This window comes from Hylaeus anthracinus, unplaced genomic scaffold (assembly GCF_026225885.1).
Source record: "Hylaeus anthracinus isolate JK02 unplaced genomic scaffold, UHH_iyHylAnth1.0_haploid 12000, whole genome shotgun sequence".
Lineage (NCBI taxonomy): Eukaryota > Metazoa > Arthropoda > Insecta > Hymenoptera > Colletidae > Hylaeus > Hylaeus anthracinus.
The window spans coordinates 3752460-3779378 of NW_026534347.1; the positions used below are offsets into that span (position 1 = coordinate 3752460).

Here is a 26919-nt window from a genome sequence, read left to right on the forward strand (position 1 = left end):
TACTGTCTGAGAGGATTTGATGATCGGACCGGAATAGAAAACTTTTAATTTCGCATCATTAACGAACATCAGCTAGCGATGAAGCGTGATCAAGGGTTTAAAAATAATCATGGTGCACCAATTACTGTCCACGACAATTTTTACATTTTTTGTATGTGAATCCAACGTGTCGTTGCAATTGCAGAAACATAAGATCGTTCGTGTCGTGGATCAACATCATTTTCAAAACGAATGTATTCATAAGAAAATATTACCTCGTCGACACCGACATTTTTTAAAAATGGAAATCGACATTTTTAAGCACTGCTCGGAAAATCTCCACTGAAAAGAAATGAACTCGCACCACTTTTATAACGAACGGATCAATTCGGTTTCTTTCTATGTTGTCGTTTGAATTGTTTTCCCCTGAGGAAGTTCCAGCGGACGACGAACACGCATCCCTTCCGAAGAATGCAACGGTTAACGGCGCAGTTCCTGTCCCCAGGGCTCGTGCAGCGAAACCTTCGCTCGAAGACAAACAAAAACGTTTACCGATTCAGCGGAAAGTTCCGATCGAACGGGATTAACGAGCAACCGGACGAGTTACCAAACCGCGATTCAATCTAGATTCGAACGAAAGAGAGAACAAGTAACAGGAACGGCGAAAGAAGCGGGGTTGAAAAGGAAGCAGTCGGTGAGCAGGGTGATCATTGGACGCGCAAAAGACGAGCCAGAGCTTAACGATCGATCCCTCGGCGTAACAAAGGGAAACTTTTTCGAAAGCCGTGAGACAGTCAACGAAACTAGCCTCGGTTGTATGCGTATCGAAGCCTCGATACCGGGGAACTTTAGTTCCCGTCGGTAAAGTGCACTTAGCCGCGTCTCGTTTAATTACTTATTCCAAAAGTTCGCGAAACTCCCTTTAAGCAAGTTCCTTCCGGTGGACACAGAGGAGGTTGTATGAGGTACAGGTGCAAGCCCGGATTCTGGCAGTCGATATGCAATTACTGTGAAACAGGCTCGGGGTTGATCCAGACGGGGGCAAGCCTGCCGTGGTAATTCTTAATTGCTCGATAACGGTTTAACTTGTCCTGGGAGTTTCTTGTTGGACTAATTACGACGATTAAGGCGACGCTTACCGCGGCCTGGAGGTTGTTTGTCGACCAAGGCGTGTAGGACGCAGTCGACCGGGTGTGAAAAACTTGACGAAACGGATTCGATCCGTCGCGGAAACTTTATTTCGAAGTGAAATTACGACTGTAATCCAAACCGGATTCCGTTCGCTTCGTAACACTTTATCTAATGGGAGCCTACGCTTCCAAAAGTGCGCACATGTTATCGTCAAATATTTATGAATGAACGTGTAAAGTAGAGTCGGCGAAATCGTAACACGTTTACAAAAATGGAATATTTGTTTATCAAAGCGGTGTGATAAATTAAGAAACGTACTTTATTACACGTTTATGATTAAACGTACTCGATGGTGTGGGTTTTCTCTTACTTGCATTTCGATCATTCTTTTTCGCGAAGAACGAAGCGATTTGCAAATGGTAATTTCAAATCATTTATTCCATTCTTCAGGTTCGTATTCGCCAGAGAAAAAGCGAAATATCTTCAAGTGAAAATGATTGAGTCGTTCGAAAAGTAATCTCGTATTTCGTCATCGGAATGATCATTTACCATTTTAATCGGCCACTTTCGCTCGAATGTATGTTTATGTATTTACGGCAAATGTAGGAGAATGTATGATAAATCTCGAGCATTTCACGATTCGTCTCACTCGCTGACCGTGCCCTGAAAGCGGAGCAATTTGTTTACTACACTAATGGCTGATTATATTACTATTTCCAGACACCGAGAATCCGAAAGTTTCGACGTGCCCGACATCCTTTGAAGTGCGGCTAAGCTCCGGCGAACGAAATCGCTTAATATTCTGGCAGGAGCCATCGTTCACCGACAACGTCGCCGTTGAGCGGGTCTACAAAACGAGGGTGAGCAGACATCGAGTTCGAGTGTAATCCTCGGTCGCGTCGCGACTCCGTTTCCCCCGAAATTTCCCTCGTTTGATCGCGGGGAAAATGACGCTTCGCTACCGCCCCTTTATTTCCGCGCTGAATCGCTCGTTCAACCCTTCCCCGCCATCTCCGAATCGCTCGTTCCCTCGAGCGGTACTCCTCTCCCTCTGTTTTTCTCGCGAGTGGTTTATTAAAACTTCCGCTCTAACGATCGGACTTATCAATCTCGCGCTTATCTCCGCGCCAAGATACCCGCCATTAATTATCCTATCGTGTCTCGAGCACGGGCCTAGCGACTGCCGAGGATGGCGAGAAGCTGAAAGGAAGTGGCACCCGGATGATCAACTTCTCTTTTTTTTCACCGGTTCCGCGTTAAAACGTTTTCAAACGACACTTCGGTCGCGATTAATGGTCACTCGATCTGAACTTTGTGCCAAGAACGACCGTGCGTACATATAAGAAATATAGTACGCAATAGGCACATAGTATCGCCACAGTATAAGTACAACCAATATGTTCGAATTATTAATCAAGAAATTACAGTGTAATTTGACATATTGTACATACTTCAATTGTAGATAATCCAAGTGTGACCACGTTGATTATAAATAAAATCAAAAAATGGTACGTATTAGAAGTACAAACTTATTACAACGTGCATGTAATGTTATTACTTTTATTTTTCACTTGGTTTCATATGATTACTCGCCTTACTTTTATGCTATACTTATAAATTTGTAATACTTTAAACTTTGAATTTGTGTCACTGAGTAATCTGAATATTATTTTTACAATCTATAAAATATACGAGATATTATTTCAAATAACATATTTTTTTATTTCATAATTATTTGAAATAACTGTGAATATATCAAGGCGGGCAAAGACTTTCGAGATTATTTAAGCAATTGAAGAGTGTTAGACTTCAAATTACATTTAAAGTGAACCGAAACAGAGCAGAGATTGAATCGGGTGACTATTTGCAGGAGAATGGATTGAAGGTCTGTCAGTATTCACGGTAGTAACGCGATTAGGTATTCGTGAATTGATCAGACAGGCGATAATTGGCGACCTGTAATTGGATCCTTCTGCACGGCTAATAAATTGCCACTTTGAAACGTTGCAGCTAATTGGTGAGTTACGTCAATGAAAGTGGCATCTGGTCAAAGACGAACAGAATTATAGAGGATAGAGGTTTTTATTTGAATAGGACTATAGAGGATTTGAAATAATTAAATATGGAAGTACTTGTCGCAATTCAACTTTCAGAATCCGATAAAAGTGTCATTTGTGAATACCAAATCGAAACGAGACATTTCTATTTGATAAAGAGATCATCCAAATTTCGATCTATATACGAAAATTTTGAGAAATATTTCAAGCGCAGACGATTATTTATTTTTGAAAATAACGACGTCCTTATTTTATTTCTTTCATTTTATTAATATTTGACAAACAATTTATATTTATTTATAATTGATTTACGATCTGAGTATGATTCTGAATGCAATACGACCATCAATACATAACAGGCAAGCAGTATTTCTAAAACTTTGATCCTTTTCATAGAAAATAGATAGACGTCTAAAATTACTCTAATAGCTTTTATATGTAGAGACCTGCTATGCAATACAATTTTATTGAAATCTTCATGAGAGAGTTCTGACCCGTTTCTCGTTAATTACCGTTGACACCAACGAGGAAAACCAATTACCCAATTAATTTATCATTTCTTACAGGCCCAGCTGTATGGTATATCATGCCTCACGGTTTTATGGGATTGCTTTTAAATTGAAGCCGAGTATCTTTTTAATTATTTTTATATCATGTCGAAGGATCCTCAACTGTTTTGATTAGAGCGCTTCTCGCGTTACCGTGTCAAGAATCTCGAAATTATTATGTACACATGTCGAGTCCTAGAATTCCATTAAAGGAAATAATTGAAAAAATAAAAAAAAGCTATCAGACACAAATTAAGGTGGTTCTTTCTTGGTGCAAGTAAAAAAATTCATGTTTAGTTAAGGATGTAAGATATATAATACCTTCAAAATAGTGATTTCTTGTTTAAAATCTTGAATGAATCATGAATTTTTTACGACGAAAATAAGGACGTCGTTATTTTGTACGAGGTACAAATTCTCCCCTCGACATTTTATCTTTATTAATGTCTTTATCCCCTCATTGAACCATTCCGCTTAAACGAAACAGCTTGTATAAGTTCAACTATGGCTAAGAAGAATCGCAAGGGTTAATCGGTATTCAGGTGCAGAAATTCAGTGTGGTCAGCGAAGCCGCGAAACGGCAAGCGTCCCTCTATGTAAGCAGAGCTCATCGCGTCCACCTCTCGATAATGATTCAATTTGCCGCGCTACCGTGGCGAGCATTCCTATTTCAATCTCAAAGAGGACTCCAGTCCGCGTCTATCGAAAGTTAACACGCATATATTTCGCGCAGGAACCCGGACAACTGATGTACCCCGGCATTCACAACGTGCGCTACATCGCTTCCGATGCAGCCGGAAATCGAGCCGAATGCCATTTCTCGATACACGTGCGAGGTAAATTTATGTAACGCATTGGCCGGCTGCGGCAACGTGGTCAGAGATCGATGATATCGTGAAACGACGTCCATCGCGTCTATTCTTGCCAAGGAAACGCTGAAGGAATAGGATCCCTAAAATTGATTAATAATTATAGCTAATATTTCTAAAAATTAAGGAGTCTATACTTCCTATTGCAAGAGAGAAAAACAATTTAACAAAATTTCATTTGAATCGGAGAAAAAAACTAGAAGTTATAAAAAATGTATAAACTCGCAGATTTTTAATGTTAGTTATACGATTCATTGGATCGTCATGAAAATAAAATTATAATTCGTGTTTAACGCACAAAAACGCTTATGCTTCATTATATCTAGGTTCAACGGTTTTACATTCGCAAAATAATCTGCAAAGAAGATCTTCTATAAATCATATAATCTCAATCGAGAACATCAGTATATGATGATTATGAAAAAAAAAAAAAAATGACGACTATGATAACGAGGAATATAGTGCCGACGACTACGATGACAGTAGTCACAAAAAAATTCGCACACTGAAATATGTATCAACTCTTAATTGAAACACCATAGATCGAGACCGTTACCTAATAGCTCTATAGAAACTCGATATTTAATTGTCTCCAACTAATTACTTCGAATTGATAAAATGAACTAAAAGGGATTCGTCCATAAGACGTTCGACATACATAAGTTACCTAATCGACGAGTTACGTCGATACGAAAAGAATTATGCTTTCGTCGGGATCTGTTTAAAAGGACGCCGATCTCGATATCACCGATTGACCGCGATAGAAAACGATTAATCGAACTTATCTGGTATCCCGTATATTTTCAGAATCTGAGCGTCGCCGAGATTCCGAGGTGAGCTGAAACGAATCGCTGGCCGGGTTTCGTACAACTTGGATCGGCTTTATAGAACGATGAAATCCTAACTATGGTTCCTCTTTCATCGAGATACATAACTTTGTTTTGCTCATTGCGCACTATTTCCAGCTCTCCTCCATTTTCCCAAGCCTTTGTGATGGTTCGACGTTGCGTTCCGTTTGCCGCTGTCCTGGTAAAATCTCAATTATCGTAGAATTCGCTTTTTTAGCAACGACTTAACAGCTTTCGAACTATTTGACACATCTTTATCTGACGGTGATGACCATCGCAATACTAAATCTTTCTTTTTGAGCGACTACTAAATAGGAATGTCTTGTACCCATTTAACGGAAACCTGTAATGTCTAACAACAGCTTTACTAAATCTTTATGTTTTCCATTAATCTGAGAGTAAAAGGTTTAAGGTACGGTGAAGTGTTGTTGCATGAACTACTCAATAGTACACGTGAAGTGAAAATAATTTTTTGCTACGTCCGCGAATGATTTATTCGCTTTTTCAAAGAACTGGATTTTCTAATCGTGTTAACATAGAAATGTACATACACGCGCAATTTCATTTCAAGGCTGAGGAATATAACTGAGTTGCGATTAAATTGTCCGGCATCCGCAAAATCGTTTTATTAATGCAAAACAGCATGGCTATTTATTGGAAATCAATTAACTCACCTGTCGGATACCTATTAATTAAACACTCGATCGTCTGCATACGTAATGACTGTACGGTTACTGACATAATTGAGATATCATCGAGTTGATAATTCATGTTAAACCGTTCGCCACGCGTGACATTAATTATCGACAGAACGACAACTCATCGAGCTTGCCGTTTTTGAACGTGTACAGATCTTCCACGATTTCGAGTAAAATGCAATTCTGTCATGATCTTTTATCTTACAGTGCAAAATTAAAACTGAATATACCATTAGCTACGATGCGAAACCAAATTAGATTAGATGCTAAACCAAAATTTATTTCGTGGATCAAAATTAAAAATCAAAGATCTCACTTAAAGACATTAAAGAAAGTAGGTAATCAAATTCCTTACAAATATACAATATATGTAGATTGAATCAATTGGTTCACATTCTTCTCCTTTTTCAAGAACATTCTGACGCTTTTACGCAATATAAACCAGTCGCATTTATTCGAAATGGGATCCTTTAAATCGATTCAATCAATACCACAATCTTCAAAATCCAAAATAAAGGTCTTTTTTCACTCCTGTTTCTCTACTTAGCCGCGGTACTACAGAAGAAGGATGCTGATGTGTCCTGGTAGACCACCCCAGCCGATACCACCCTCCGTTTACGGGGTAAGCGATCCTTTCTTTGCTGATTTTCCAGAGTGACTCGGTAGAGTCCTGACAGGAGATGCTACTTGTAGCGATTTCAGTCGCCAGAGCAGTTAGTCGTTTCTTTCAAAGATGAAAATTTTGATAGTTAGTAGTTTCAAAAGTTCGACAACAAAACACCAAGACCCTCCGCGGTTCTATCAACCCTTCGAAATTTTTAGAGTCTTGAAAAAACCATAATTTACTCGGGCGATTAAAGTCGCTAGCTGTCGCCTCGTCCGTCAGGGCGCGTAAAGAACGAAGTACAATTCTTTCATTCGACTTTCAGTGGCAGATACCGAGTGGCTGCTATCTGAGATACACGAGAATTTTCTCTGGGGCGTACGCGATTCAGAACTACAGAGGACAGAGGCAGAACGACTATCACGACGCGAGAGCAGCTTATCACGAAGTTCATCCAATCCATGGTCGCCAAAGTCATCTGCAATCGTCTAGAACATATCCTCTCGGTGACTGTAAGTGTTGCACGCTCTTGCAGACTTCTACTTTTAATATCGCTGGTATCGTTGACCATCCTTTGCTGGTCCTTGAATGGTAATCGTAAATCTTTCTGACCCAGAGTCAGACTTTATAAGATACATATGTTCTACACTAAACGACAAAATGTAAGGGACTGCTTCTTAAAACTAGTGCTAGTTTAAAATTTTGTTTAAAAACTAAAGAACACGAATAGGTACAACATTCATAAACGTTTATAAACGGAAACTTCAACGTTCTGCATTTTTTTTTTTTTAACAAATACGAAAATATCGAAACGATGACACATATAGTCTTCCTAATTTTACCTAAATTACGACGTATTTCAATTTACAAAAAAAGAATGAATTTGACGTTGAATGTACATATAATGTACACATACAGCTTCGTTTTAGGTCCAGCAATTCTGAGCGATGACTACAAAAGAAACTAATTGAAAACTAATTTCTTCTCAGCGTCCTAAGGAAAAAGAAATACGGTTTCCATTGAGAATCGCTGGATTAAAGCATCGAATCAACGAATAGAGTTGTTTTCCAGTATTGATTCATATTCAGAACCGAGAAAACGTTCATCGAGGTTGAAAAACATGAGCCCTAGAAAAATCCCGACCAACGACGCGTAATTTCATTGGGAGACTTTAAATCTCTCGAACGGAGCCCTTAGAATTCAATGTTTTCTTTACTGGTAAACATGTTTTTTCCCATCCGCGTATTACCCGAGGGTCTGTGATTAACTTTAAACGCCCGCGTCGTACCTTCCTTTCTCCATCTCAACGCTCCAGGGTTTTCCACATTTCAGCAGTGCCGTTCTTTTGATCTCTCGCGTGGCATTTCGCCTCGCAAACGAAAACGTACTCGAGTTTTCACGTGACGAACTTAATCGCATTCCCTCATTGATTTCTCGGAATTGCAAATCTTTCTTTCGACGTAAACGCTGCGCGACGCACCGTACCGATGCCACGACTTTCTTTTTAAAGAAGACGTATGTATGCACGTTTTATTGCAGGAATTCACTTCAGCATTGTTACGGTTTCGGTATTATTTCGGTTTTTCAGATTACAGTGTTAGAAAGATTTTTCCATGATCTGTCTACAAATCATATAGGATTACTGGGGTTTCAGTAAAAATGATTCCAGATCGTATCTATAGTGACACAACTTTGATTATAAATTCTTGGATAAAAGTCAGCTTCTGAGCAGAAATATATGGATTCAAATTTTGATCCAGTGAACCGTGTGATATATAAATCCATTTTTCCTCCTCCAAAATTTTCAGAAAGAGGATTCGTGCTCGCAATCCTACGTTTAGTTTCTGTTATTTCAAGTTCTGATGGGGAACGGTTACGATTTACACGATAGCTGAGCTATAGAGGCTGTGGCCCAAATGAAATATTCAAGAGCCATGAGAGCTCACGCTTGCGTCGAATAAATTATTTTATAGCCAACAACTCGTAAACTGGGCTTTTTCGACAGTCGTACGCCAGATGCGTTTATTTCGATCAGGGATTGTTTTAAACTGTACGCTTCGCTAGATGCTGGATCATAGCTGATCTCGAAGCTCTTCGAATGTGTCATCGGAAAATAATTTTCAACCTTTGGAAAGAAATACAGAGAAACAGAGCGCGTCAATGCGAAATCGGAATATACATAGAAGAATGGATCGATCAAAATGTAAACCAAATCGTACAAGATAGGGTGATCTGGAAGATCGTGCTCGAGGTTCATGCAAAACATATTTTCGCACCATCGAGCTCGTCTCGGGAGCACAGTTGAACCATCTGCATTTTCCAACCGCGAACTGGGCCAAGATGGAGGAAAGAAAAACGTGGACAGAAACGAAGACGAAATCGTCGAGTCTCTGAAAATTGCGCAAAAACCGAGAAAATTATTTCGCTTGGAGCGAAACCCGACCTTCGATGCAGTCGAGATTGAAACAATTTCACGCCGTGCAATCGCGAAAGTACGTTCGTTAACAAGAGAAACGTTGGGACGAAAAAATGTCGAAAACGTTGGCCCATCAAATCCCGCTGATACAATGAGCGATGCTTCATTTGAAAGTCCAATGGGACCATTACTTTGTGACCTATTTTCCCTAGGGACACGTTTGCAAGTTAAAAGGAACTGCTATCAAACTTCAAAATACAAGAAGCTAGTTTCTTAAATTGTCTAACTAATCAACGAATAAATTAAAATATTAAATAACTCCTTAATAGACATTTAGGTAGTCTTGAATTTGCACTGTATTCGTGAGAAAGGAAATTTGTAGTTACGAGGCTATTACGTGACATTGTAATGAGAAAATCGGATGTAGGTATACTCCCCTTTATCCGAACAATCGTTACACTTCAAATAAACAAGTTGGATGAAATTAAAAAAAAAAAAACTTTCAAACATTACTTGCCAATTGAAACATCTCTTTTATAATATGTCAAAATCAATTTCATTTTTGTAGAAACATTTTTCTTCCATCTGTGACCGTTTTCGAGTTAGCACTTTCGAGTTCGAATTTTGGAGAACGAGGAAAGGTACTTGTCTATTATTTTTTGGTGTTCTCCAAACCTACGAAGTTTCATTTAAATCGGAGATTCATTGTTCGCGATCTTTCCTTGTTAGAGCATAATCAGTGAAGAATTCTGATTGAAATGAGGACGTGTCTCTAGGCATGAGCAGGTCCTAGTTTAAAACGTACAATAAAACTACTAACAGTCAGAAATTCGCCTTATAGAGTGAATAGAGCGTTCTATTCAGAAAAGTGGTACCCTAACTACCTTAGGAGACGTATCAGCGCATCTCCCGTGCCGGAACAGTATGTCAATTCACGATCCTCGCGTCTTCGAAATTCCTCTTATTATTATCGGGAAAGAGGTCAGGACAGGGAGTTCAGAACTCGCGTTACCCGGTAGTTTTCCAAGAAACTCACGGTCGGGGAGCTTGCAGCGCTTTCTTTGGTCGAGCGGCAACTGGGGACGGAGTTGAGGGATGAACGCGAGATCGCAACGCGCTGAAAGGGCGGCTAAACAAAAATAGGACTTCCAAAGTGGCCGCCCCGATGGTTTCACGCTGGAGTGCAGACTCAACCACTCGACGCACAATGAGCTCGCACCCCTTTTTCTTTCATTTCGGGACCAGGCGGTCATATATTTCGCGTCAACAATTTCCGTGTGCCAGGTTTCCCTCTGTTTCTCGTAGAGAAATATTGGATTGTCCATAAGGTTCTTATCGGTTTTTGATAGATGGCATCACGGAGGTTTGCGATAGAAGATAGAAGATAGATTTAAAAAAAAAAACAGATATCTTGAAAAATAATGAAAAGGAAAGAATTAAAGAAAAAATTCTGAATATTATTTTTCTCCGTCAGGTCGCACAGTTTTCAATCCGCCCTTCAATTTAGAATATAATTTTTCACGGTACTTCCACATCGATTTTAGCTCGAGGCGACGGATAACGTGTCTCCTTCCTCGTTACTATCGTTCACGTGACGCCTACGGCACGTTACAGGTAGCGACGTATGAATATACAATCAGATGATCAAGCTCGAGCCGTTCGAGTCAAATGAGAAATTTCTGGAAAAGAAAAAAGAAAAGCGACGGATATGCAAATGAACTTTTAGCACTTAATGGCAATCTTATCTGTCTAGTCTGGCGAGATGTCTTAGTCTCTTACTGTTAGCGGTGTCTCGCCGACAGTATCCCAAACCTGCGGCTCCCGGTTTGCAATTCGAGCAGTAATTACGAATTAACGCACGAGGCGTCGTTAAATTAGCCCGCGGAGGTTTTGCTCGAAATTGCTGCTGGCCTGTGAACACGGTGCCTGAACAACAATTTCACAAGTAGCCTGAGGCCCATCAAATCCTCTGCAAATCGGATCGCGTAATTTTGGCTGACGAATTAACGACGCGTATTTACGAGGTATATCGTACGTTATACGTCATACATTATCAACGTTCCAAGTTAGGCATGAAATTAAAGGTACCGAGGCCTGCGCAATTCGCAGGACCATTTATTCAGCACGTATTAATGATATCGCAAAAGTGACTTTTGAACAAACTGCGGATCTTTATGCACTTATAGGAAATTTAACAGTTAATGATAAATTATTATAGTTTCTATATTTCTATAATTCCGATAAATTTTTATACTAAAAAGAAATCATATATATTTATTATTTCGTGAATAAACTCATGTATTTTTTATTTTTCATTTATATTTTACTTTCTTTTACGTTAAAATAAGTTAGTTTAACTGCATGGTTGCCTAAAGATACGCATCTTGTTACCGATGTATACGGTATTCCGAGGAACGGATGTTTTTCATAGGAGAAATACGTGTAATAATTAATATAAAAACTATAACAAACTTTATTTTACCGTCCTTTAGTCGTTCTAGCCTCTATAGTATGTATCTATTTTTCACAGTATAATTTTGTTGTTAAATTTCAAGATTTTCATCAGTCTCCGAAAAGCAAATTGACTGGAAGGATGTCGCTAATCACTTCATTCATATATTTTAATGTGTATAGTAGAAACGAGGTAACGTTAATCTCCGTAGTGATTTCGATTTGAATATTACTAAGGAGACGCTGTGAATAGCGATCTAACGAAAGAGTCCTGACATCGGACCGTCCGCGCAGACTCTGGAATTTCCCTGGTGGTACGCGACGGTAAAACTTAATTTCGTCCATTATTTAATTTTGGTTATTTGAATAACGTCGGAAACTTCAATTATTTAAATTGTTCAAATTGCACGCGAACGGACACAAGAAGCGCAGCACAGGAAAGGGAGAAAAGGAAGCGTCTCGTTTCAAACTTCATCAAATATGCAGCAGAGCTCCCCGTATCCGAACCTCCATTATATCTGAATACCCTAATATCCGAACGTTCTATTATCCGGATGTTCTGTCGTCCAAACAGCTTGAAAAAATTATTTTTAAATTAATAAATATACATACTTCTTCATTTTTAATTCTCAATGTAATTGAAATTATAAAATCTGTGCCTATTGCAAATCTATCGCGAAAGGATATACAGAGTGAGATATCTAATATACTCACGCTGTATTTAATAATTTAATAAAATTCATGAAGAGCTAGCGAGTAATAATGCAGTTTAAGTAGAAATTATTTCATACTTTTCACTGCATTTTCTCATACTTTTAAGCAATATATACCTAGAGCTGAAAAGTATTCATATAAATTAACTAGAAATTATTTCGTACCTTTTAGTGTAGTTTTAATGTTTTTCGAAGTGGGTTAGATATTTTCTCCAAAAATTAATTTATAATGGCTAAAGTAGAAAGACTGATGAACTTTAAAAGGAAATATATAAAGGTATATCTATTCTACAACGAATAATTATTAGAAAATTTCATAATGTGTAAAATTAAAAATTGCAGATTTAAAATGTGTCCAAGTCGTTCTATTCGTATTTCATAATTTTTACTTATATTTTAACATTAACTAGTTGAGAAGTTACCAGAATACAAATGTACGGTAACTCTTGTGCTTTCGTTTCTAGAAGCATATCAAAACAACTTCTATGCATGTCTAAAATAACTATTGCTACCAGGTACACGACCAAATTCCCATTTCAAACCACATACAAGGTTTCAGACGTGATTCCACGTATAAACTTTATAATTTTGACATTACCTGTACATTAAAACCAATAGTTGCAGACGTTTAAAGAAATTGATGCGCAACATAATACATAGCAATATTCCTTATTTAAATATGTAGTTACATTAGAGAAGAAGCTTCTATTCTACGGAAGAATATACAAAATTTAAATACCCTCGACGAACGAGATTCCGTTCAGAATGATCGCTTCGGGGAGATAATTAAAGCCCCGAAAACTTCATTTTGTACGTGGAAAAGCGGAGACGTATTCCCGTCTCGTGCCGAGCGACGAATATTCTGCGGTTCGCGTAAAATCGCATGGACTCGTGCGCGAAATGAACGGGAAATAAACGCGAAACATGCGACGTCGTCTGGATAATCCTTAACCTCGTTACGAGGCTATTCCGTCGGAGTTTATGGAACAACGACGGGCCCCGTTCGTTCGATACGGTCGCGTTTAATGAAATTGCGAGATTAACGTCGATGCACGACGTCTTTAACGCTATTGGGATACGCGAGGACACCGTATGCCGTTCCTCCTTCGTCATGGACGAAAGAATTTACGGACGAACGGTAGAGCAAGCTTAGCTAATTCACGGTAAGGAGAGTATATAATACTACTTCTTTTCGTATGAGCCATGCGGAAATATCTGCCGCGAGGCCGGCGGATATTTAATACCACATATAGTCTACATTATCTAACTCCTTCGATAAACGGTCAAGTGCGACAATATATACAAAAATGATACAAAATCATACAAAAATTTATATGTTTATATTATATTTAAAAAAAAAAATAAAAAGCGATATTTTTACAAATATCTAAGATTTTCTAAGTATAACGTTACAATTTATGTTAAGGTAAGTTACAATTTTTAATATTTTCGTGTAAAACGAAGATTTACATTTACAACGATCAGATATCGATAACCAGTGTTGATCTCTAATACTAGAAATTCACACTTAGTTTTAAACCAGCGAGACGTATAGTAAACTACAACGTGCTTAGAACGACGGTTGCTTATGATAATTTATTTACATGAAACGATAATTCTAATATTTATTTACATAAAAATTCCTTTCAACTGCACCCTCATTCACACTAACATAATTACATTATACATATACGAAGTAATTCAAGCTAGACGCATTGTTAGTTTAGTAATTCCTATTAATCTGAAAAATTATTATGTTGCACTAATTACAGTTCGTCCATCAAACGCGCGAAATACATTTCAATAATTAATTTCGGCACAGAAATAACCCGTAATATCCAAACATCGGATGTTAATAATAATTTAAATTGTTTCCCTGTTCGTATTGTGGTTCATCGGACATAGTCTTCATAATAATTTAATTGAAATATGAATTATCAGGGAAATTGAAGCATCTCGAATATTTCGCTTATCGTATTTAATTGAACGCTCGCTTGTCGATTAATAACTTGTCGATAAAATACAAGCATTGTCAGTTTTAGTTTACTCTTATTATTAACCTTTTCAGTATTTTAAAATGTCTTCAAGAATAATAAAATAACTTAAAAATAATATCGTCTTTGACATCTGACAATAGTTTAGTAGTAATAGACTTGTGTTCTGTAAAAAATAATTTTTGTTTTATTTTATACATTTCTTGAATTGTCCATACTAATATTTTCTGCATCTAGTTTTTTAAACTACATCTAGTGTTTCATCATTCTTAAGAACAATTGATTCTTGTCATCGGAATTCATGATTTAGTATAGTAATAAAGATAATTAAAAATACAGAGACAAAACATCTAAATAGATATAATCTTGCTTGTGCGAAATTGAGAGAAGATGGCTTTGAATGTAAATTTAATAGTTTAAAAGTTCTTTAATTAAAACGGCTAACCGAATTGTATTTCAGAAATGAAATAAACTTCAATGAAGAGGTCGTGTTATTTCAAATAATATTGAATGAGATAACTTTGAATATAATCAATTTCAAATAATGAAACAGTGAAATAATGTTCCAACGGTACCCAGGTCTGATCGTGACACTGCATTAATTTAACCCTCCGAGCAAAATAATGTCTTCGTGTAGGTGTACGACGTTACTACACAGGATCTGCTATCTCAAATTAAATGTTGCGATGCATTTCCAATTTACCGAGTGGAAATATCCTGTCTCTTTCCAATATTATTCCAAGGGCTACCAGTTTACCTGGAACGGAGATGAATATCGATAGTAAACACGTACGACAAACATGGCCGATATTAAAATCTGAAGAAAAAGACACCATCGAAAAGTTCGTTAGAGCTGCCCAGGTTCCATGTGGGATCGAATCAACGTTGAGCAGCGTTTCATTTCTCACATCTGCGATTTTTCTGCGCTAAACATTTATTATATCGTGCTAATGTGTTTTTAGTCTTAAATTAATAAACAACAATATACGATCATTTTTGATGACTTTTGTCAATTTTGAGGGTGAGGTCTAATCTTAAACTCGAAACATTAACATAAATTAATAAAGAAATTCATAATAATTTGATTTATTAATAAATAAATGATAGTTTGAAATTTTTTATTAGGTCGCTGCTGTTTGTATTCTTTCTTCTTAAAATTGACATACGTATACTATAAAGCACCGAGGTTTGCCTCCGTCGGAGCTTCGGACAGTTGCTCTCTTCGCTTATGGGATAATGCGCCAGTGCTCATGTTTCAAGGATGCTAATCCGAGTCGCAACGACCAAAACGTTTTTCCGATGGATTCGCACTTGGAGGTTTTGCACTCGAGCGCAGTTTCCGACGCGGTCGAAAACAAACGAAGTGAAAAAGAGACGAGCGGATCGGGGTCATCACCGACTGTTCAATTATGGAAGACGTTTCCCGTGAATAGTGTGCGGGCTGCGAATGACATCGATCGGGCGAACTTCCATCGCGGCAGTCGAGATTCTAACATGAGGCGCGAGACGAATCCGACGAACGCTCTCGGAAAAGCACCGGATTTAAACGAAAGCCAACGTTATGCTGAACGTCGTGGAGCCGTGGAAGTTTGTTCTAACCCTGCAATCGATACCGCCGTTTGTTCTGGAAAGCGTATTTGCTTTGACTCTGGCCGTGCTGTTGGCTGTACCTTTAATTCTTCAAGTTCAGCAACTTTTCGTACGTACCCCATACTGGTTTACAAAGGATTCGACGGAATCTCGAAATTGAATTCTTTGGAAACTGATTTGAGGTTGTGGGAGAACCACACTTTGCGCGAACGAACCTGATTCGTTGTTTGGGGACGATAATGCGTTTATCGCTGTGAAAGAAGAATCTACAGTATCACTTTAGGTGGTAGGATTTTACAATGGACAGATTTCTGTGTTCGTTTTTCAATTATATTTTTGGAAATTTACTCGAGGTACGAAGCTTTCGTCTGCTACTGTTAACCGCGAAACAATGATTACGTCAATTTGAATTTGAAAAGGAAATCTAAAGTTGTTGAGAAGCGAAGGTGTAGATGGCTCTAATATCTTTTTAGTATTAAGTTGAAATTTTTATTTGAAACGTATTCTTGCATATTGTTTGCATTTTGTAGTTACTTGCACGTTCAAATTTCCTATAAATGCATAAAGATACGCAGTCTATTTATCAGTTTCGTCCTTAATTTATTTTACGTTTCATGTGGCCAAACTGTTTCATTGTACTATCTTACATTATCTTAACCTAGATCACGTATCAGTCTCATAGTTTAGGTTGAACGTGTTAAAACTCGTTAATACAGAGTCCCCAAAGGTTTCCAAAAGAATCCAATTTCAAAACGAAGGCTGCGCCCTGTGCAAACACCCCAAGTAAATCAACTGCTCGCGAACAATATTTCCACGGTGAACCGCGTCGTCGTCCTTCGCATAAAAATATCATACTCGTTTCTATAACGCGTGGCCGCAACACGGTCAATCAAAAATTCCGTCGTCGTAGACTCCGTCGAATCTTGCTGTTTGTACACGCACACACCGCCGGAATACCCAATGTCCTCGTGCTAGGACGGTCCTGTAAATTCTCCCTCGAGGAGGTGTTCCGTGCGTCGTGGGAACTACAAAGCCGAGAAGAATCATGCGGTGGTCACGCACTATCCTGCATCAGGGTTCAACTCTGGCTCTAGTTCCAGCGCAGACCTGCATCTGGGATCTGCGCGGAGAACGATCTCGACACCCAACATGCAGGCCAGCGGAGACAACGTCGGGATCCGCGGGGACCGTGAAGTCCTGGCCACTCGCCAAAACGATAACCAGAAGACGGATCCGACGTCGAAAAGGAACGAATTAGCTGTGAATCAATCGTCTTCCTTCATCGTCACCAACTCGACTCTGCCCATAGTTGACATATCTGCCTTCGACTACGATGCTTACAGGCACAAGCTGATCGACGCAGCCCTAAGGAAACGCTACGACGACTACCAGCCACCCGGAGACGTTGTCCTGAATTCCATTCATTTGAACACCAACGACTCTACGGTCGCTGTGCGCTTGAACGATCGCTACTGCCATAGTTTCTTCGATTTTGTGGAAGAGTACTATGACGCCACCAAAGGGATGAGCAAGAAAGAGACGGAGTACTTGCATCCGTTGGATCACTTCCTGGTGAAAGGCACGCAGAAGCTCGAGACCACGGACAGAGAGACGGAAACTCGACCTGTCAGCGTGGTTCATAACTCGACCGACCTGGAGGAAAAGGCACCGCGAATTTCGTTTTACGACGAGAGTCCTGTTGCGAATAGTTTGAGGCAGAAAAGGCAACACAATGAGGATTTAGGTATTTTGAGAATGCTTTTAGCGGTTTCTAGGTGGAACCATTGAGAACTCTTGGTAGGAATTTAGCTCGTTGACTATCGTGATGGTATTTGAGAGAGAGTTATTTCTTGGCTACGCAAATCATTTACTCTGTGCACTTGAGGACATTCATTTACATGTTCGTGGATAAGTTGGTACTCAAATTGAATAAGTGGTTGAATAATAGTTTCAGATTTCAATCCAGGCATTGGATAGGTAGAAGTAACTATAATTCAGTGTTTCTCAACCATTAATATTTAAGAGGTTAAATCAAGGGTAGCGCAACTCAAATATTGATTAATTTACCAATGTTACAATAACAAAAATTGTGGATAAGATTAGACATGAAGCGTTGGTTGTTAATGATTAAGTAAAATCGTTTCCTGTGCTTCAGTTTAAGATCAGAATTCTCCAAATACTAGAAAAACTTAAATGTTTGCGTAAAATTATTCTATTATTTTTGCCCTTTGCGAAATTCATCCTCCAAGTTTTTACTTCTACAATCTCTGAAACACCATGTACAGAGACTCATTCTTTATTTACTTAGCTTCGTATCGATCTACTTCTTTACTCAACACGATTATACTCTTCGAGAGAAGAATTCTGTAGGAGACCTTGTTACCTCAATCGATTAGGGAGCAATCACCCGACAAAGGTAAGGTCTGGGTGTGAATCCTGACCCAATAAGCCACTTGATCGATCTTCTTGGCTCGTGCAATCTTCTTTCGTTCCACCGCCCTTCAATCTCTGATCATAAGATCTTACTTTTCCATCCATTCTTCTGTCTTTCGAGTTCTCTCTAAAAACTGACACTTCAGTTTTTAAATCAAACGTGACTCTATATCAATTTTTCCATCTATCATTTTTAATTCAAAACTAATTTCATGTAAATTTCTGTGACTGTAAAATAAAAACTATAAAATATAAAACAAAATATTCTTACAATGTATAAGATACATAATACTATTTATCAGTCTTTGATATTTTATATTTTCAAGTAGCCACTTTATTTTATCAAATACATCACATAAATCAGGCTTCTGTGACGGATTTTGCCTAACTGTTAAACTATCATCAAATAGATTCCAACAGAAGTTCCAAGAACTCCGCTTTTCAAATAAATATACGACATTCATGCGCGTTCTAGACTCGATCATGAAGAAAAGTTCGAAAGCGTCGAAGATCAAACTGCTCAACGCCGGCGTCGCTTCCTCGATCACGAAAAGACCCACGTTTCCGTGCTCGGCAAGAAAAAAGAGTGCCACAAAGTTCCCTAGGACGACTTTTAGCACGGACTCGGTTAGCTCGAAACAGGACACGCTTTTCGGGTCACAGAAACGGGCTAATAGAGGGGAAACCCTTTCGTCGATCGATGGAGGCGAGAGAGAATCTATGAACTGCACCACGATCAGTTCCATAGATTCTGAAAGTGTTCGCAGTGAGTCCAGCAAGCATCGAGACGACCAGTCCTGCATCTCTCGCGACTCGTTCGTCGCTTCTGAACATCGCGCACCAAACAGATCTCAAACTCAACCCTGGATGTCAGGAAATCCACGAACATCCTTCAACAAGAAGTACGCGAAAACTACGAAAATTTCGTCCAAGGCTCTCGAAACGACCAGAAACGGTTCGATTTTGAGGAGCTCGAGCACACGTGCCAAATTGAAGTCTGGCAAGCAGTCTGTCCAGTCGAAAAATGACGCAGTGGAAAACAGAAACGGTGGCAAGACTTGGTTCGCTAGAAGAAGCGACTGCAAAAGCGATCAACTGGGAAGATTGGAAGTGATTCCAAGCGAGACTCAAGAGATGGTAAACGCGAACACGTTGTCGATGAATATGGTGCCGACTATCTCGTCAACTAGGACACTGAGTAACTTAAGTGGTTAGTAACGGCTTCTTATCGTCAGGTTTAACCGTCTATAATTCAAATAGTACTTCGTATTAATTCCAATTTATCTTTTGTTTCTTTCTACTCGTTCTCAACAATTTCAGTCTCCATTAAAAAGATCCTCTTCTAAATATCGAATTTCCATTACAACCGACCATCTCCTAGGTCATCCAAGCCGTACATCGCCAAAATTCGTAACCGAAACTGCCGCAAGAGTTCAAACACCTAAGTCTATCAATTCCCCCATGGAGGAAGCACCAGCTGAGCAGAAGAAGCCTGCGGATTCGGAGTTTCCTGCGAAACAGAGCCGCGTTGACAAGTTTGCTAGACGTTACCGCGACGCAAGACAGAGATCAAGAACCGTCAGTCCTGTGCTCGCGAAACCAGCTGCTCCTAGACGAGAACTTTCGATGAACCTGTCGCCACCCAAAGACGAACTTGGCGAAAACGCTCCCGCGAGTTCTGACGCGAACAAAAACACCGAAAGGAAAGAGTTGACGAACGAAGACGCCAGAGAGTACGAGAGAAAGTCATCAGAGAATCGACGGCCGAGGGCAGGCACAAATTTGAAATCAAACTTCGAAAGAAAGGGGAATACTATCGATTCGGGGAGTAGAAGCAAAGATTTAAGAAGCAAAGAAGAGGAGAACGTTGCCAAACTGACGAGCGACTTTAATCGAAGAAGGGCCGCAGGAGCTACGAAGCATTTAACAACGACTCCTAGATCTGGATTTTCTACGGACAGTAAATTTTCTTCGACTTTGAAAATTCAGCAACAAAGAATTGCGGGTTCAAAGGTGAGCACCAATGCGCAGGATTCCGTAGCGGGAGTGTTACAGGGCAGGTCGAGCAAGTCTCCTTTCATAGACAGGAGGAGTTTGAAAACCGCCAAGTCGGAGAAAACGGAACCCAGCCGAGGAGGGACGAAAGTGAACGGTCCTGAGGGGTTAAAGCTCCCTCGTCGGGACTCCAAGGCTGGCATAGCTATGCAAAGTAGTTTGAAGAAGTATATAAAGAAACTGAAACGTGTGCTGTCGGATCGTGACAACGCGGATATCGGTGAGCTGGCGTCTTTGAGCATAACTGACGCTATTTTGCCGGATTTAGAGTCCACTTTATCTTCGATCGAGGTCCAGCACGTGCAAACTTTGTTGAACATGGCGGAGAAAAAGTCAGATCTGATGCAAAAAGACTTGTCCGTCCTTGGGAAAAACACGCTATGAGTATTCTCTATATTTGTCTGTATAATGTGTATTCTGTCAGATACGTTTTCAATAATAATTAACAATTGAAATTATTAAACATTGGGAAAAGTGTCCTGAAAAGTGTCTTGATTTTATTGTTCTGTAACGTGGTGTCAGTCTCCACGATGTATTTTAAGGGTGAGAGGATCCCAGGTGGGAAATAGGGAAAGGGGAATAGGTGAGGAAGGAGAGGTGTGGCGCAGCTGAGGTACTAGAGCGTGAATCTGGCCAGTTTTGTAACCGTCTGGGACGCGATGCTTACAATTAGCTTGGAAGGGTAGGAAATCTATAGTGTAAAATCGGGCTAGCTAGGAACCTATCTGCGGCGCTACAGTTAGCAGATCAAGGACGGAGGAGAATTCTGGCCTGCTTAGGAGCTGTTCGACAACTCGATACCTCAACGTCTCCCTATCGAGACCTGACTAACTTTGGGTTTTTTTATATTGGATTCTCTTGAGCGATACTACAGAGTGCCTTGGGAGATTCCTTTATAATCCTCTTTTCTCATTAATAATTTTTGAGTCTCCTTGCTTTTTCGAGTTTGTGTGGATTTGATTCTCTTGTCGACACAAATTTTGAGGCAAATTCGTCGTTCGATATCTATTTAAAAAATCGCAAAGCAACCTTGACGTCGACTAACAAAACTAATAGTTGTAAACGAACTAGTTGACATACAACGTCGAAATTCTACATGAAAGATGGATACATCGGAACCAACTTCCCCAAAAGTTTGTTTTCATGTTTCACGCGGCAATTATAAATGAACAAATCCCGTTTCTTATTTGTCAGAATGTCGATTAATTGTTATTGTACAGTCAGTATTAATTTGAACAATGAAACGACTATTCGTCATTTATATAGTGTCGTAGTTAGAAAATTGAAAATCTTGCATGTGGTCCTAATTCGATAGCCAGAAGCTCTATGTCCAATCTAAAAAGTTTATACATTTTTTTTTCTTAATACAATTAGGAACTTCTTTTACTTTTTTTTATCTTTAGACAGAGTAGAATATGGTACCAAAGTTTGGCCAGCTTTATTTTAAACACACCCGGTATGGTACCGCTGCGAGTGCCGATGAACCCCGATTCAATTAAGGCGTACGAGAATCGTTGAATCGAGTCAGACGACTCTTTAGTGATTTACGCGAGCTTTGTCGTCGACAGCCACCGTGTTGACAGCACAGTTATTAATAATGCATAGCAAGAAATGGGAACAATGTCGACGACGAGCCATAAACCGTCCGAGACGACGTCGCGATTACGTTGGACGGGCAGAGAGCTTTCCGAGATGACGACACCCACTTGCGGAAGATGAAGAAGAACTAGCAACTACCCGTAGCTACTTGATATGGCCTGCAATCTCGTTCAAGGTTTACGATGCGGCTGTTAACACTCCAGCCTCCTCCGAAAGTTTCTTACCGCGCACAGTGTGATAGATTTTCAATCTTCAGACCGTGGCAATCACAAATTGATTCACAAAATTCTACATTGTCACGATTAACATGTTTCTTTGTTATCTTAGTTTGTAACATAACTGCACTCATACTGACTAAGAAACACCTCAGTGTTCTATTTCGGATACACAGAAATGGAGTAATCCATTAAACCAGAGAACAACATTTTTTTACAAGCCTTAGTTCGAAGGTTCCGCTTTATTTATATCGAAAATTATATTATTTATAACTTTATATACATATACATACGTAAGCGTATAACGGTATATTATTTATAACTTAATTTGTATTGAAAAGGTCAGAAAATGGTTCCCAAGCAATTCAGAAACATTTCAGCACTGATAACTAAACGTATTCATTACAGTTTATATTTGATAGTATTGAAAGAATTTGGAGATAATGGCAAGCAAAGAGTGCCCTTCTGCGGATGATTAAGAGTCACGGATTCTGTAATGTTAGCCCTGAAACACGAAATAGAATTTTAATTACGGAAATAAAGTAAAATTTTCAATAAAAATTCTTGGTAAAAGGCCGCAGTACGTGAAATAATAATAGCCGTTTCCATTACCTATTGTACAGTACAACAACAATTTCATTCGAAGGTGTTAGGAAGGCCACAGACTTGATCGAGGCCGTATTGGTAATAGAAATCCTGACAGAGTCTCTGTCAACGAATCTGCTGAAATGCGTTAGAGCATAATACATGGGTTGTTTGTAAAATTCATCTGACGTTGCATTTACAATAATTGGCGCATCAACCTTATTGTTAAGCCAGTTAGGACCACCATGTTCGTCTAGAACTATATTCCAATCCATCCATCCGACGTACCAATGATTCAAATACTTAAATCAAGGTATCTTTAATTAGTATTACTTTCAATGCAACAATCGACAAAAATTTTTTGCGATTAAGATGACTACAAACAAATGAATGAAACTTACGTCTATTATGCTCGAAACATATCCCGCTCCGCGATCCCATGATCCTAAATCAACAGCTGTCTGAAACCGGCCTCCTATACGAAAAGGTTACGTTTAATCAATTTCTAGTTTGTGACCATGTAATTAATTGTGTATAAGCTTGAGAACCTACCAGAACATGCTTCGGTCATGAGAAGAAACTTGTTTGGAAATACATCGTGCGTTTGGTCTAATACTTGGTCTAATAATGTGGACATTGCGTTATCCTTGTACCAATGCGACGCTATTCCGGCAATGTAATTATTTGCTTTTTCATTCCTAGCAATTAACTGGACATACCATGGTAACAAATTTAAATTATCGTCAAGAGCCAAAATTAGTGTGTCGTGTGCCGATGCAGCAAGAGTTGGTCCTAAGTTATTAGCGACCCATGTACCTAATGTGCTCGGAGTCCAATCCATAGCGTTTATAGGCAACGGAGGTACATCGTCTCCATTGCTTGGTTCGTTGCCTGTTGTAACTGCCCATATATCGACACCGTGTTGCTTATATGCGTCCAAGAATTTCGAGATATAATCGGCATAGACTTGATAGTATTCTGGCTTCAAATAACCTATTAAATATGACAACCATGATTAGTGATTTTACGGAAGCGAATGTACAATAATGTCGTTAATAATTATGAAGATTGTAGCATAAATTAAAACTCTCCATTAACTCTTAAATTAAATTAAATCTACTAAAGTATCAATTAAACAACATTACTTATGTACAATCTCTAATAGGTGGAAACGTCTTGTATTATAATAGAGAAGAATATGTTCGCCACTGTTGTACTTCAGTCTTCTTCTCCGTTTAATAATATACCAGTTTACCATGGTATCCATTGATTTTGTTGTTCGTCTTCATCCATACAGGTGGAGACCACACGCCACTTATAAACTTCATTTTGGGGCTTAATTCAACGGCCTTTTTTGCGATTGGTATTTTGTACTCGTAATCTTCTGGTGCTAGTGCAAAGCATTTCAACGTCTTATCGTCAGTGCAATTGTCGTCGTAAGTGTAAACTCTTGTAGAAAAGTCTGTACCACCAATTGGTATGCGACCTAAAGTATATTTGCTCCCAGTTTTTGGATCGTAATACGTTCTAAAAATAGAGGAATTCGAATGGATGTGCTGCTATCATAAATTAAACAAAATGTGTGCTAATAAATGAACATGATAATGGAAATTTGACTGCGGTAGTTGTAGCTGGTTGGTTCTACGATTCGCTGGTCAGTCCTGTACTTTATTTAATGATTTAATGTAATAGTTGAGAAACGTAGGTACTTATAATTACCGAAGAAGCTGATCTTGAGTAGCCGGGCTAAGTTTCTTTATGTTTAAAGCTGCGGAATCGGTTATGGCACCTCCAAACCCGAGTATCGCTTGATACTTTCTCGTACTGTTTATGTTTAGGGTGAATTGAGAGGACGTGTCCTGACAAGTACTAAATTGTATAGTTGACACATTTAGCCTCAACCCCGCCTTGTTCGATACGTACAAGTAAGCACTTCCATCTTCTGGGACTTCCGGATGATCTTTCGGTAATCCGTCGCAGTACGTTGCATTGCAAACGCATACGATGCGATCGGTACCAACGTCACGAGCTATGCAATCGTTCGCGTTACCTAGAAAAAGAAAATAACGTCGAAGTATCTAAGGATTCCTTATTAATCGTTGTTTTCTGAAATTTACTGTAGTTTCTATAAGGACGAATGTTATTTTCTATATCGGTCGTTTTACTCGATGTTATCGACGTTACCTTTTGCAAGGATGAAGAGAATGATTAAAAGCGTTCGCCACATGCTCCTATATTTCCCCGGTAATATCGACTTGGAACGATCCAACCGAACTAAACGAGTGGGTAATTTCATATATCTTTTATATATACGCGACAAAAACTTTGTTACGTAGTATGAGACATTAAAGGTATATTGTCACTGTTTTTTACACCTGCTAATTTACATATCATATATCGCGATTCAATTTAAATATGGCTTTAATGCCGGCACAGGTGTGGCGGCAACGTAAGCTAACGCCAAGTCTTCGCCTTATGTTGAGTTTTTTAAGTGGTACCATTAAATGGACCATTTGGATCTGGAAAATTTGATTGGAGACCATCGCCCTAGTAAGACACAGGCTAACGTTGATGATATCGATTCGGTATCATTCCCGTCGCTACTCTTCGTACTCCACGGTTATCCCGTAATCATACTGAAAGTCATACCGCATCCTATCGTCGAACGGATGCCCCGGTGAACCGCAACGCAAACGAGGCATCTCTCTGTCTCATCAATCTGAAACAGAGGGAAGTCAACGTGACGACGATCGAACCACGGTCGATCGAGTTCGTGTTGCACGGGACGACAGGCACCCGTGGCAGGGCTCGTTTCAAATAATTCGCTCGTCTGTTCGCAGATCGACAGAATACGAGACAGTATCAGCTGCAGCAACTGCGGGAACAACGGCAGCAACACCAACAGCTCCCCTCGAGGACCGATCACGTAGCCTCGCCGACGATCCATTATGGCAGGGGCCGTGTCGAGACTAGAATATTGCCACGACGTACATGTTGCGCGTAAGGCTTAACCGTGGTTTCAGCGTGGAGTGTCGCAAGCAGTTCGAGCTCCGAGCGGATATGGGCAAAATTTTATTCCAATAGCGGAAGGCAAACAAAAGCACGTGACAGGGATTTATTCACGATATCTATTCGATTGAACAGGTATTCAGATAGATGTTTATTTTATGTATTGTTCTTTGCTCGCCTAATTTGAATATATTCTTTTTTTATATTCAAAAAACCCTATCTAAGAGGCGCCGACTCGAATCCATAGCATTGAAATCATGATTAGAGAAAGAGGAAAATGTAATTGATGATTGGATTCGTGTAGGTGAAATTTAATTTCTGTTTAATATTGAAATTAACGTTATAGATTTTTAAGACAGCGCAGGAGATCGTTAAAGGGATCGAAAAGGGTCGATATTGTTCTAATCGGTTTCAGCTTTGAATGAGTTGTAATGACATGTCTTATCAGTGGATAAATGAGATGTAGCTAACGAAGAGGCTCACTCCGAGCTAATAATTTCCAGTAGTAATTTTAAGTAATGGGGGTAAACACACATTTCTTGAATGGAACTTTGCGCGCCCCTTAGGCAGGATTTATTGTATTTGGTGTGGTTAGGTATCAATCACGTAGTTTGGAATGTTCCTTATTGGTTTTTAGACCAAAGCTGAACAAAATTTTGAATTTTCTTTTAAACGTTTTGGTTCATATTGAAAGCCTCCTTCAGGAATCAATGATATAATCATATAATATATGCAATTTACATTATATTGTAATGGAATATAAAAACAAAATTTTGTGACAATAATTAGGACTAAGAATAAAAGACCATGAGATTATATTTATTTGCTCCTTTCATCAGAAGGACAAGTGTTAACAAATTTCGTTTTTATAATGATTAAGAGTATCCTTCTTTATTCGTATGGCAATAGTTATGTTACTTTGAAAATAATTTTTTGGAAAAAAAATTTAATCGACTTCGAAAAAGGTGCAATGAAAAGTATGAAATAATTTCTAGTCAATTTACATGAATACACAATAGCTCTACATATAATTTCTTAAAAGTATGGAAAAATGCAGTGAAGTATTATCGCCCGAGCGCTCTACATTACCGACAGAGCAAACTGCATTATCGGCCGAGCACTCTA

General features: G+C 39.0%; 3 protein-coding genes across 3 annotated transcripts in view; 2 read left to right on the forward strand and 1 right to left on the reverse strand.

Moving 5' to 3' along the window:
- LOC128890527 (fibrillin-1-like) overlaps window positions 1–26803 on the forward strand; it is a 119755-nt gene extending 92952 nt beyond the window's left edge. Inside the window, exons 14-19 of the mRNA XM_054149090.1 lie at window positions 1831–1970; window positions 4449–4551; window positions 5392–5417; window positions 6678–6752; window positions 7060–7246; window positions 25626–26803. Of these exons, the coding sequence (XP_054005065.1) occupies window positions 1831–1970; window positions 4449–4551; window positions 5392–5417; window positions 6678–6752; window positions 7060–7246; window positions 25626–25789 (695 nt within the window). The 3' untranslated portion in view covers window positions 25790–26803. The remainder of the gene's footprint in view (window positions 1–1830; window positions 1971–4448; window positions 4552–5391; window positions 5418–6677; window positions 6753–7059; window positions 7247–25625) is intronic.
- Window positions 15781–20956, forward strand: LOC128890525 (uncharacterized). The gene is made up of 4 exons (XM_054149088.1): window positions 15781–16007; window positions 16874–17642; window positions 18807–19541; window positions 19713–20956. The coding sequence occupies exons 1-4, from the start codon at window positions 15870–15872 to the stop codon at window positions 20768–20770; spliced, it is 2700 nt and encodes an 899-aa protein (XP_054005063.1). The 5' UTR covers window positions 15781–15869; the 3' UTR covers window positions 20771–20956.
- On the reverse strand, window positions 22424–25061 carry LOC128890526 (lysosomal acid glucosylceramidase-like). The gene is made up of 7 exons (XM_054149089.1): window positions 24970–25061; window positions 24505–24835; window positions 24041–24312; window positions 23338–23778; window positions 23187–23260; window positions 22813–23087; window positions 22424–22705 (listed from the first exon to the last, which is right to left on the reverse strand). Exons 1-7 carry the CDS (start codon window positions 25010–25012, stop codon window positions 22603–22605), a joined length of 1539 nt encoding a protein of 512 aa, XP_054005064.1. The 5' UTR covers window positions 25013–25061; the 3' UTR covers window positions 22424–22602.
- Window positions 26804–26919: the final 116 nt, after the last annotated feature.

Coding starts and splice junctions, on each gene's coding strand:
- LOC128890525 (XM_054149088.1), top strand. CDS start 15,870: ATGCTGAACGTCGTGGAGCCGTGGAAGTTTGTTCTAACCCTGCAATCG. Junction 16,008..16,873: donor TTCAAGTTCAGCAACTTTTC/GTACGTACCCCA, acceptor TCCTCGTGCTAG/GACGGTCCTGTAAATTCTCC. Junction 17,643..18,806: donor GCAACACAATGAGGATTTAG/GTATTTTGAGAA, acceptor TGCGCGTTCTAG/ACTCGATCATGAAGAAAAGT.
- LOC128890526 (XM_054149089.1), bottom strand. CDS start 25,012: ATGTGGCGAACGCTTTTAATCATTCTCTTCATCCTTGCAAAAG. Junction 23,261..23,337: donor CATGACCGAAGCATGTTCTG/GTAGGTTCTCAA, acceptor CTTTTCGTATAG/GAGGCCGGTTTCAGACAGCT. Junction 22,706..22,812: donor GTTGTTGTACTGTACAATAG/GTAATGGAAACG, acceptor TTCGTGTTTCAG/GGCTAACATTACAGAATCCG.